The 13,748-nt window shown below is 39.8% G+C and overlaps 1 protein-coding gene across 4 annotated transcripts in view; it reads right to left on the bottom strand.

Annotated features, from left to right (window-relative positions):
* LOC137283163 (BAI1-associated protein 3-like) overlaps positions 1-13,748 on the bottom strand; it is a 187,157-nt gene that overhangs the window by 64,178 nt on the left and 109,231 nt on the right. For all 4 annotated transcript variants that reach the window (XM_067814602.1, XM_067814604.1, XM_067814603.1 and 1 more), the window contains 5 exons: positions 8,542-8,659; positions 7,373-7,497; positions 2,481-2,571; positions 1,624-1,680; positions 1,241-1,338 (listed from right to left, as the gene is read on the bottom strand). In XM_067814602.1, coding sequence (XP_067670703.1) covers positions 1,241-1,338; positions 1,624-1,680; positions 2,481-2,571; positions 7,373-7,497; positions 8,542-8,659 — 489 coding nt within the window. The remainder of the gene's footprint in view (positions 1-1,240; positions 1,339-1,623; positions 1,681-2,480; positions 2,572-7,372; positions 7,498-8,541; positions 8,660-13,748) is intronic.

The following is a 13,748-nucleotide window of genomic DNA, read 5'->3' as shown; positions in this document are numbered from 1 at the left end:
TTGTGAATGAGCAATACTGGGACAATGAGAACTGGTCAACAATTGTGAATGTGCAATACTGGGACAATGAGAACTGGTCAACAATTGTGAATGTGCAATACTGGGACAATGAGGACTGGTCAACAATTGTGAATGAGCAATACTGGAACACCTCAACAACTGTGAATGTGCAATACTGGGACAATGAGAACTGGTCAACAATTGTGAATGAGCAATACTGGGACGATGAGAACTGGTCAACAATTGTGAATGAGCAATACTGGGACAATGAGAACTGGTCAACAATTGTGAATGTGCAATACTGGGACAATGTGAACTGGTCAACAATTGTGAATGTGCAATACTAAGACAATGTGAAATGGTCAACAATTTTGAATGTGCAATACTGGGATAATGAGAACTGGTCAACAATTATGAATGTGCAATACTGGAACACCTCAACAACTGTGAATATGTAATACTGGGACAATGAGAACTGGTCAACAATTGTGAATGAGCAATACTGGGACGATGAGAACTGGTCAACAATTGTGAATGAGCAATACTGCGACAATGAGAACTGGTCAACAATTGTGAATGTGCAGTACTGGAACACCTCAACAACTGTGAATGTGAATTACTGGAACACCTCAACAACTGTGAATGTGAATTACTGGAACACCTCAACAACTGTGAATGTGCAGTACTGGAACACCTCAACAACTGTGAATGTGCATTACTGGAACACCTCAACAATTGTGAATGCGCAATAATGGGATATGGAGAACAGCTCAAAAACTGTGAATGTGCAATACTGGAACAGCTCATGTCCTACACCAATAATATTGTGTGAGAAGGTCTGGGGTAGAATAGGCCTTCAGCAACCCATGCTTGCCATAACAGGTGACTCTGCTTGTCATAAGAGGCGAGTAACAGGATTAGGTGGTAAAGTTCACTGACTTTGTTTGCACAATCATATCATTGGTTCCCAATTGCACAGTCGATGTTCATGTTGTTGATCACTGGATTGTCTGGTCCAGAGTCGAATATTTACAGACCGCCGCCATATAGCTGCAATATTGCTGAGTGAGGCGTAAAACTAAACTCAATCACTCACTCATCTCTGGTCAACCTTAACCCCATTCTTATTCTGTATCTTTCGGTCAACCTTAACCCTGTGAACCTGTGTACTTCTGGGTGAACCCTAACCCCATGAGCCTGTGTACTTCTGGGTTAAGTCTAGTCTGGTGAGCCTGTGTACCTCTCAAAGATGCTGTTGTAGTACTCGTTGCCCCGGTAGATGTCTGCATTCAAGTGGTTTGTCAGTTCTATAAGGCTTTGTAAGCTGTCCTCTTCACGCTGCAAACAAATAGATAAAGACTTTGGACATTAGACTGAATTCCTTTGGGTCTTTATGTCACAGGAAGTCATGACAACTACTACAATTTTAACATGAAGAATTTGAAAGAGCTTTCATACCTAAAAACCAACATAATACCTGCAGCAAGGGCCTAAAATGATATTGCCTCCATGGCAAGTCATATCACCACATCATTATAACTGCAAATAATATGTCAGTCATACAGAATCTCGAAGACTTTCAAAAGACTAACAAGACAAAGCATTATGGGTGTGCCGTCCTACCTTGGTCTGGGATCTGCAGCTGCTGTACAGTCTCTCATACCAGTCAAGATTCCCACGCTGTCAGCAAAAAGCAGGATTCACAGTCACATAATACACATAAACCATTGTTCATATGTATATGATCACTATCCATGTAAATAGATAGAATCCACATTTGGTGTACACAGACTTGTGATTATCAATACTGTTTTATCTACAGATGTCTCACCTTCAACACTGTGATATTAATCTGTCTACTGACATCAACATCCCTACCCTCTTCCTGGTGGTGTGAGACAAGGCCATGAACAATCTCCCAACCCTCTCTCTGGTGGTAAACCTGTGCTTCCACATGATTTTTGGTATGAAAGTTGGCCCAGCCCTCAATACGATCTAAATACAAAGCTTAGCAATCTTTTGTATTTATATGAAACAACTAGCTTGCTGCATGCCTTCAGACATCATACATTTACATGACATGATTAAGTATGGAGGTAATAAAACAAAGCATTGGGATTAGTTTGGATCAGTCACTACACCATCCACTTTTTGGAAATTCTGCAAAAGCCTACACTGCTGGGATACTTTAATGCAATCAGGTAAGAAATACCAGGGATATTTTCAATAATCACATGAGATGAGCATCCACCCTTCTAAATGTACCCTGTTTAGGTTAAAGAAATTCTGTCAAGGTGGACAGTAGTCCAGTGCCAGTATCCGTCATGTCACAGTAGAGGGAGCTGGTGATGCAGTTTGGTTTCGTAATTAGACTGTTGGCGAGAAACATCAATCGCCCCGCATCAGTGGCCCTATCAACTCATATCAACTAAGAGCAGAAAGACCAACAACTGACATTAACTCATTACATGTTGTCTGACCTTTATGACTGATGTGATCTCTGAGTGCAGCTCCTTCTGGAATGGGCAGCACTTCTTGAAAACCCTCATGCTGTAGATCTTTGCTAGACACCTGCAACATGTAATCAGTTCCTAGACATTTCTCACTCTAAACACCTGTCATTAATGCTAGCATTTTGATAAACTACCTTTCATCATATACACATAAAGTCTGCAATTTCTGCTACAGTTGCAAAACTGCCATCCCTTATTATCGTTTTCATAATGGCTTCATACTGGCTTCTACATGTAATCTGTTATTATTGCTTTCATACTGGCTTCTACATGTAAACCCTTGTTACTCCATGCTGGCTTTTACATGTAATCGGGGCGGTGGGGTAGCCAATATAGTGGTTAAAGCGTTCGCTCATCACGCTGAAGACCCAGGTTCGATTCCCCACATGGGTACAATGTGTGAGGCCCATTTTCTGGTGTCCCCCGTCGTGATATCACTGGAATATTGCTAAAAGCGGCGTAAAACCAAACTCACTCACTCACTCACTCTACATGTAATCCCTTGTTACTCCATGCTGGCTTCTACATGTAATCCCTTGTTACTGCTGCATTTTTTTCTGGCTTCTACATATAAGCCCTTGTTACCTCTTCATATAGTCTTCTACATGTAATCCCTTGTTATGGCTTCATACTGGCTTCTACATGTAATCATTTGTTATGGCTTCATACTGACTTCTACATGTAATCCCCTGTTGCCGCTTCATACTGGCTTCTACATGTAATCATTTGTTACTGCTTCATACTGGCTTCTACATGTAATCCCTTGTTACTCCTTCATACTGGCTTCTACATGTAATCACTTGTTACCACTTCATACTGGCTTCTACATGTAATTCCCTGTTACTGCTTCATACTGGCTTCTACATGTAATCCCTTGTTACCACTTCAAACTGGCCTCTACATGTAATCCCTTGTTACTCCTTCATACTGGCTTCTACATGTAATCCCTTGTTACTCCTTCATACTGGCTTCTACATGTAATCCCTTGTTACTCCTTCATACTGGCTTCTACATGTAATCCCTTGTTACTCCTTCATACTGGCTTCTACATGTAATCACTTGTTACCACTTCATACTGGCTTCTACATGTAATTCCCTGTTACTGCTTCATACTGGCTTCTACATGTAATCACTTGTTACCACTTCATACTGGCTTCTACATGTGATCCCTTGTTACTGCTTCATAATGGCTTCTACATGTGATCCCTTGTTACTGCTTCATACTGGCTTCTACATGTAATTCCTTGTTACCAACTTCATACTATCTTCTACATGTAATTCCTTGCTACCACTTCATACTGGCTTCTACAAATTGTGATCCCTCGTTACTGCTTCATACTGGCTTCTACATGTGATCCCTTGTTACTGCTTCATACTGGCTTCTACATGTAATTCCTTGTTACCACTTCATACTGGCTTCTACATGTAATCACTTGTTACCACTTCATACTGGCTTCTACATGTGATCCCTTGTTACTGCTTCATACTATCTTCTACATGTAATAACTTGTTACCACTTCATACTGGCTTCTACATGTCATTCCTTGTTACCACTTTATACTGGCTGCTACATGTAATCCCTTACTATCGCTTTCATACTGGCTTCTACATGTAATCCCTTGTTACTCCTTCATACTGGCTTCTACATGTAATCACTTGTTACCACTTCATACTGGCTTCTACATGTAATTCCCTGTTACTGCTTCATACTGGCTTCTACATGTAATCACTTGTTACCACTTCATACTGGCTTCTACATGTGATCCCTTGTTACTGCTTCATAATGGCTTCTACATGTGATCCCTTGTTACTGCTTCATACTGGCTTCTACATGTAATTCCTTGTTACCAACTTCATACTATCTTCTACATGTAATTCCTTGCTACCACTTCATACTGGCTTCTACAAATTGTGATCCCTCGTTACTGCTTCATACTGGCTTCTACATGTGATCCCTTGTTACTGCTTCATACTGGCTTCTACATGTAATTCCTTGTTACCACTTCATACTGGCTTCTACATGTAATCACTTGTTACCACTTCATACTGGCTTCTACATGTGATCCCTTGTTACTGCTTCATACTATCTTCTACATGTAATAACTTGTTACCACTTCATACTGGCTTCTACATGTCATTCCTTGTTACCACTTTATACTGGCTGCTACATGTAATCCCTTACTATCGCTTTCATACTGGCTTCTACATGTAATCCCTTGTTACTGCTTCATACTATCTTCTACATGTAATCACTTGTTACTCCATACTGGTTTCTACATGTCATTCCTTGTTACCACTTTATACTGGCTTCTACATGTAATCCCTTGTTACTGCTTCATACTATCTTCTACATGTAATCACTTGTTACTCCATATTGGTTTCTACATGTCATTCCTTGTTACCACTTTATACTGGCTTCTACATGTAATCCCTTAATATCGCTTTCATACTGGCTGCTACATGTAATCCCTTACTATCGCTTTCATACTGGCTTCTACATGTAATCACTTGTTACTTCTTCATTCTGGCGTTTACATATAACCCCTTGTTACCGCTTCACATAGTCTTCTGTTAACACATGATAGAGGATAAAGCATGATTACATGAGGGTTGATGATGTACAAACACAAGTAGATTGCTATACATGAATACATAGATAGAACATACACAGATAGTTGTTGTTGAGATCCGGAGACAGAAACCAGCAATCAACCGTGACCAAGGAGTGTACCTACCAAGTGCCTGGGACTTATTGATAATTAATCTCATCTATCTATGTATGTTCTATCTATGTATTGAAGACATGTATAGCCAATCTAGTAATCATGCTTATCAATCATGTACATCATCCTTAATCCCCTACCATGTGTTATGTAAACATCATCCAATCATGCGTAATGTATCACCATTGACTTCCATCCTTATCCCCAATCATGTACATCGTCCTTATCTCCTATCTGTGTTATGTAAACATATCCTATCATCTGTAATGTATTACCACTGGCCTCCATCCTTATCCCCAATCATGTACATCGTCCTTATCTCCTATCTGTGTTATGTAAACATATCGTATCATCTGTAATGTACTGCCATTGGCTTCCATCATTGTTATCATAACTGTCGGCTTCCTATCAGTGCTTGTTTATACTGGCTTCCATCCTTTGTTAATTCATTCCACTTGTTACTTTGTTACTGTTTTATGTGCACATATAACTATAGCTCTGTACCCCATTCTCAATCATCTGATGAAGGAGTAAGCATTAACTCCGAAACGTTGTGTTCTCATATAAAGAAGTTGATATCCATAAAATCTTTATTCTTATATATTACCCTGTTTTCTACCTTACTCATGTAACCAGCTTGACAACAATACAAGGATCTGTATGAAAACGTCGCCTCATCTGAATAAACAAGTTGTGAATCCATGAAGCTTATTCTTATATGCCATCTAGCAGCTTTCATTCTAGGAGTTACTTTGATGTATGTGATGAGCCAGGAATCTAATTATGACATCATCAGTTGTGTCATCTTAATGCCGACATTTCCCGCCGTGGCCTGTGATCGTGTCCCTGTGGTACCTGTAAGCTGTAAGTCATGACTGATAAGGTACTAGGTCACACACTGTTCATACATATTTAACACATTGTTCATACATTGTTCACATATTGTTCACATATTGTTCATGCATTGTTCATACACTGTTTGTACATTGTCCATACATTGGTCACACATTGAACATACATTGTTTAAAGTATGCCTGCCCGAACAGTGTCACATGATGAGAGATATGACTGGATGTATCTCTCACACATCATGCATTCAGCTGTGATTTAATAATGTAAATCCACAGGCATCACCACGTTGGCAGTGATACCAAATTATCAACAGATGGATTGCGGAACTAAAAGATGACCTGATGAGGGGACACCTGTCTGAGATTGTACACAGATCATGCCTCAGAGCTTCTTCATCTTGAATGTACAATGGTCTCATGATATGAAAATTAGGTACATCAAACGGTATTATTAGAACACATTTCAACCAGAGAGTAAATGTTTATTTTCTACAAAAAAATGCTTTAACAAACTTGACTTTGCCATCACCCTATGTTTTCTAAGTGCAATAATAATTGACATGCATTGTCTGAGTTCTATTTTCACGTAATCATCACCTGACTTGAATGTGTACGGTAATCTAATTAATCACCTGGACCGCCACAGTTGTATTCATATCAGAGAACTCATGTAATTCACTATGCCCTGGTGCGCCAAAGTACATTTCCAGAAATTACAAGTGTGGCAGTTCTGGGTATGAACCATTGAAACTGGATACCTGTGGCACAAGGCTGCTACTCGATTTCCCTCTGTGGCCTATGAAATCAGAAATGTGTGACAAAGACAACTGCCATGAAGGTAAGATACGTTCACATTGTTTGCAATTATAAGAGTGTCATATTGTAATTATGACTGTGTCATATTGTAATTATGACAGTGTCATACTGTAATTATGACAGTGTCACATTGTTTGCAATTGACAGTGTCACATTGCTTGTAATTAAGACAGTGTCAGTATCCGCTGCAGTAAGGTAAGCAATATTTCAGCTATATAGGTGCATGATAAATTAATTAATCAAGTCTGGACAAGATAATTCAGTGCACCACAATTAGCACTGACCTATCATGATATCATGACATGTGTCAACCACGTAAAACAAGCCTGACCAACATTGGCACACAAATGAAAAGTTGATCATAATGCAGCTCACAGTGACATGGAATAGCTCACCTGTACATGTCCTCTGACTCTCACAAGGAACATGGCATATCTAGCTTCTGACAATATCTTAACACATAGCTCACCTGAACATCCCCTCTAGCCTCGAGAAAGCCATCCTATTTGATGGTGGAAAGGTCTCACGTAGTCGGGAAAGTAGAGTCAAGCAGTATTCTATGAACAGGTTGAAGGACTCAGCAAGGCTCTCTTCCTGGGAATGAAAGAATTGCTTGTGCTATTTTATAAAAACATATTTATCAATTCACAATTTATCAAAATACAGAATCTTATGTGTATGATACACAGTTCCATCTTGGCTTTTGGCCACTGATGTCAACATCGGTGACAAATGCCCTTGATAGGATGTCATCAAGCAAACAGGACATCAAGCTATGGATGTCAATCCATTTTCTGAAACTTGATGATGACAAAACAGAACTCGTGATCATCAGTTAAAGGCAAATGCTATCTTAGATGTCAACACCACCACTTCACATTTGTTATCAGACCAACTGTCCAAGCCAGAAACTTTGGTTTCATCTTTCAGGCAACACCAGGGACCAAACAGCATACAAATACAGTATGCAGGGTCCAGTCAGTCCAATCAAGGGGTATGTTGGCACTGCAGCCATTAAGACTTTGTGACATCTTGCCTGGATTACTGTAATTCATGGCTGTATGGGTTGAACCAGCTGTCCCTGAGCAATCTTCAGAAGGTACAGCACTCAGTGGAACATGCAAACACGAGCATATTACACAAATCTCATACTACCTACACTGGTTTCCAATTCACCATCAGATTGTCTACAAATTACTGATGTTTGTGTTTAAAGCCCTTCCAAAAGCCAGCCCATTAGTCTCTGGAACAGCTTTTGACCAGATACCAACCTCACAGAACACTGCGGTCAGCTTTTCATCAACAACCAAATGTCCTCTAAACAAGAACAACACTGTACAGTGAGTATTGCCATAGCACGCCCTGCACTCTGGAATGAACACCTACCAAATATTCAGTAAATCAATGATTATGAGATATTTCAAAGTGAGCTGAAGACCCTCCTGTTCAAACAAGCCAATGACCTGTGCCTTGGAGCAGATTTTGGATTTAGGCACACTACAAATATGAACTTTATTATTATTATCCATGGGCATAGCAGAACTGTTATTTCGTGTATTGTGTCCAGACAAAATACAAACTGTATAATTGAAGGTGAAATAATGAACCTATTAACAGAAAGACAGCATATGGACTCACCTCATCCCTGGAGAGAGTAGCAGGCTTCCACACTTTGTCAAGGTGGGTCAGGTGAGCCAGGAGCAGGTTGTAGCAGAGAGGGTATTTGGCATGCTGTCGGCTGTGGGCCATCCAGCGACTAAGGGAACAGATTCAACGATCACTAAATGACAATATCCTCACCCTTCCACACCAACCCAGGGTAATAAAATCAACAATCACAACACAGAAATGCATACCCTTATCCATACACGAGAGCCGCGTATTGGGGGTAATAAAAAGCACCTCTTATTCAGCGAGAGCCGCATATTGGGGGTTATGAAAAGCACCTCTCATTCAGCGAGAGTCGCGTATTGAGGGTTTTACTTTTTAAATTCGTACTGTACCTATAATTTCAATCAATTTAGCAGTAATGATCAAAGATTAGCCTTTCTTACGAGAGAGGTTACTTTCTGTGTTAAACAGAAGAACTATTGTGTTTTGATAACAATTGGTTGCAATGTCGGGGGCTTATACAGGCAAATGAACACATGTCTGCGAGAAAAGAGATTATGAGATGTTGTTACAGGAAGTACGTGTTTGTTACTCGTAACTGGGAGTGAATACTAAGATACTATGTTTGCACATTGATTGAATTAACGGTGACAAGGTTACAAAACCTTCCTCTAAATGAAATCATTCATTCATTCGTTGTAATAGTCCATATAATGAATCGTAGACATAAATAGAAATACTGTATTACACTCATGTTCGTGTTGATTTGAAATAAACCAAGTTACTAATTTAGACTACTAAGTTACTAATTAGTTGACAATAATACATAATCGAATATGAAGTGATAACTCTTGCATCTACTCATAATATACATATATAGTACACATAAACCATACAAAGGTAACTGGGGTATTTTGTTCAAGATGTTTCATGCTTATTTGAAACATGATTTTTCAATGCAACTTACATAAACATTGTGTAAGAAACGTTTGTATTTGATCTCTGTAATTATCTTATCCAGTGTAATGATCACGTGTATCAGATCCATCGTCAATAAAAGGAGGATAATATATCAGTTACGGAATTGATGCGTATAATCAGACAACACTAAATGAGATATGTGAACATCTCTTTCAACCTCAAAATAACAGCCTCTCGCCGAATGTATGTCCAGGTAAACTTTTGTCCCGTGACAAGTGTAAAACAAACTAATGCGCTGTTACATCATTTGCTTTCAAAACAAATATAAGTATGCCCATCTTCATAAATATTTGGGGAGATTAAACTTCAAGTGTATACATCACAATAAATCAGTATCGTGTTTCTTTTTTGAATTCTATAATACATGTACTTGAATTATGATATTTATTCGTAACAATGTGCCGATTACATTGAAATGTTCAGCAAGCGATTATGTTTGATGTACAAGTAGTGTGTGCAAAAAGTATACGCAAATAAATATTATCTCTACTCAATGGTTGGATTGGGTTATCCGGGTTAAAAATAATCAGATTGTAGCGCTTTGAGCGCTTCAAAGAAGAATAAACTCGTCAAATTGCTTGTTAGTTTTACATGTACATTTCAGGCATCCTTACGATTATGTATGTTCACAATACACAAACTTTTCATGACAGCTAGAGTTGATAAAACCGAAATCTAGCATATCGATTGGTCAACGATCTAACCAATAGTCAATCTGTATCCAAGCTGTCTTGTGACCGAACGTACTCTTCAGAAATTTAGCCCACGCCCAATCACCTGTCATTTCCAATGTGACAGGTATCTCATGATACAATTGGTCATAGATAACAAATCAGCCACTATATTGAACACTTAAGATACAAAACGACCTATTCGGGAACTTTGATGACGCCCATCCCATGACCCTTTGTCTTATGTATGTGCAAGGAATAGCATTATACAATATGTATACATGTATGTTTGTGTGATAACATATATTTTCTGTGTTAAATCTAGATTAACCAAAGCCTCAAACTGTGAATCTGTTATATGTAAGACTAGTTTATTAGTACTTACCTTAAAATATTCAGTATACACTAGCAATGTATCAGCGAAAACGCTTCTTTCATAGATTATTAGGAATGTGCGTAAATTCGTCTTTACTGCCATTGACATAGATGTTTTGACCAATTTAATCTCACACAATGATATGAGAGGGGCATCATTTGGTTCAAGTATGTCTTACATACAAAGAATCCAAACGTGTGAAGAAAGACACACTTACATAATTCCTTACTTTATGAGCTATTGAATGTTTCTTGACACCTCTCTGTAATTATCACGTGCAGCAACTAATTCCGTTGATCCATCATCAGTAAAAGCAGGATAGCATATTAGTCATGGTATTGATACCCTTGCGTATCATTATGCAGACTAGAGTATTAAGATTATTTAGCGCTCCTTTTGGTCTTGAAACAACAGTCTCCGGTAGAATTTATACGCAGCCACACCCCTACTCCCTTATTCAATGGACTGTCCCGGGACAAGCGTAAAATAAACATGTGTTGTTATTTTGTTGGACAATCCATTTGATGGTGCTACGTATGCTTCATTCTCTGTACTGTATATGCACAAATGGGTGCAATCTGGTGAACCCTGATTACATGAAAGTTAGAATATACAACCAAAACACAACATATCCACTGGTCAACAATACAATAAAAAATCAATGTATCCAATCAGGGTGACCAAACGTGCCCATCAGAAATTTAGGCCACGTCCCGTCACCTTGCCCTTCCTTTTTGACAGGTTCTCACGATACGATTGGTCAAAGTATCAGCCAATATAATGAGTAACTGAGATATAATGCGCTACATTCGGGATATTTTATTCCATCACATGACGGGAAGCTTTGTTTAGCATCGAGTAATGATAAATGTATCATGCAGTATGTATGTGTATGAATGGTGATGTATGTTTGCAGCGTTAAGTTAAGATGAACAAAGTGACAAACTATAAATCACTATATGCTCCATGTTACTTACACACCTATTGATACTTTCCTTGATATAGTCAGTAAGCACAAGCAATGTATTGGCAAAAAATGTAGACGATTATAATGCAAGTCCCCCCCCCCCATCTCTTTCTAGACTCTATTATAAATAATATATTATAATTCAGTCAATACGATGAGAGAGACATGATGGAATTTGTATATTTGTTCATCTCGTACGTACAAAGACAGCGTAGGTGTTGATAAAAATACAGCACACACTGGCAAAGGGGTATAAGAGACACATGTAATAAATTACATGAAATGCTGTAATATATATATATATTCACATCGGTCTCTTTTCCATTTACATCTTTACGACACAATTAAATAATCAGTACTTGTTTGTGAGACTAGACAGTTTCCTGTCATATCCGAGACTTGCCAGGGAAATCAGGCATGATTAGCACTAATTAGCCTCGTCGCAGCAATCAAGCAGTCAGCGAGGGGTGCCAGGTGTTGGGCAGTGGAGCGGCTCCAGGGCTTAATGTCTTAAACCATATGAGGCTGGTGAGGCTGAGAATGAGGGTGAAGGAGGAGGCAGGTGGGGAGAGATGAGGGTAAGCACTAGGGAGAGGGTACAAGAGAAGGCAGGTTGATGAGAGATGAGGGAGTACCGATGGGGTAGTGATTTATAAATTGGCCCCTTGGGAAGGATCAGATGAATATTTAACCGGTGGAATAGTTTTCGAGACACAGACTTTGAAGAGAGCATGGGGTTGGTCTGAGGGGTGGGTTGGGTGGGCTTGTTGTTGGATTTGAAGAGAATATTGTTTGGTTGGACTTTGAAAAAACGAGTAACAATCAGTGTCAGGGCGAGTCACACATGAGACAGTTTCGGCTAAGAAAATGATCATTGCACAGTGGGTGATGCATAAGGGCCCATGTTGTAAGGTACGATCATCAACTCCTCTGGGACAAATGCTCTCGGTGGTCTCTTTTTCAAGTGGTTCAAGTTGTTTGCTGTCTTTGATGTAAACCAGGTCAATGTTATACGCTGTGAGGGACCATATTGGTTTGGTGGCACATTTACTGCTGTCTCCTTCATATATTTCGGCTGGTATTTATAAGTACTTAATGCTGACGCGATCGGATAACTGTTTCTCTTCCGTTTTATCGCGATGTCGTGCTATCAGTGATGATTTGACAGATTTCATTTTGATGGCTTCGATGGGTCTCTTGCCCAGGATTGACTTTGTGGTTGATGGCATCCACCACTCATGGCAAGCGTGCAATCCATTCCATGTGTCTGCTTCTGGGATCGATTAAATCTCACAAGTACTGATGCGAGAACAGGCGTTCAGCTGGGGTGCGATTGAATCTCTTAACGATGGCTTTACTGCAGTGAGCTCCTGGCGCGCCTCTCACACTGCAGCCTCCTCTCACACTGTTGCGCGGGAGAAACAGGTCAGCGTGATTTGGCATCGATTTAACTTCGAATTTTCTTCTTGGATGTGCTGAGGTGCCAGGAGGTAGATTTGCCAGATGGCTTGCTTTTTGAGCCATGCTTGGGCTATCTCTTCTGAGGCTCGCACAGCTTTGGTGAGCTTCGGGATGGCATCGGCACCTTTCCAGTACCCTCGAGGGCTGTGATAGATTTTCTCCATGGATGTAAGTATGCTTGTGCGAGAGTGTTTAATTAATTATTTGCTTGTGTCCGTGGTGAGTGGTGACCCCGTCAATGTCAATCCATCGTTTTGTTTTCATGGGAGACGTGAGAGGTCGTGTTGATCATCAGTCCGTACATCCTGTGTCCATCGCTTCTCAGCATGGTCATTCTGTGTTTGAAAGTTTTGTTCTTGAACAGGAGTTCATTGAATTCGGTGTGTGCTTGATGTGTTGTCTCACCACGTACTCCTTGATCCCTTTCAGCTTTCGGATTTGTTCATGATTGCTATCTTGACGTAATACATTTTGGGTCTTAACCCGACATACTTGGAGATTGTGGTGCCGTTGCATCTGTCCTTTGAGGACTCTTTTCTGGGTAAATGCTGGTGTCGTACCTGCGGCTGTGTTCCTCTTTGGTGCATGTGTTCAACAACAAAGAATCGGTGTACAGTAACTCACATCGATGGCCATACTGCAGTTTGCGTTTGTTGTAGGAGAAATTTACATGATATGATGTTTAGGGAGCTCATCCCCATGTTGATGGGTAAGTTGAGCTTGATGTGGCTTCTGTTCATGAAGAGTTGTCAAATATCTTTCTCCCGTTGACGTTCAC

The sequence above is a fragment of the Haliotis asinina genome, chromosome 5 (assembly GCF_037392515.1).
Source record: "Haliotis asinina isolate JCU_RB_2024 chromosome 5, JCU_Hal_asi_v2, whole genome shotgun sequence".
Classification (NCBI taxonomy): domain Eukaryota; kingdom Metazoa; phylum Mollusca; class Gastropoda; order Lepetellida; family Haliotidae; genus Haliotis; species Haliotis asinina.
Note: the sequence above shows the minus strand (reverse complement) of the source record. Positions and strands in the feature narration are given on the sequence as shown.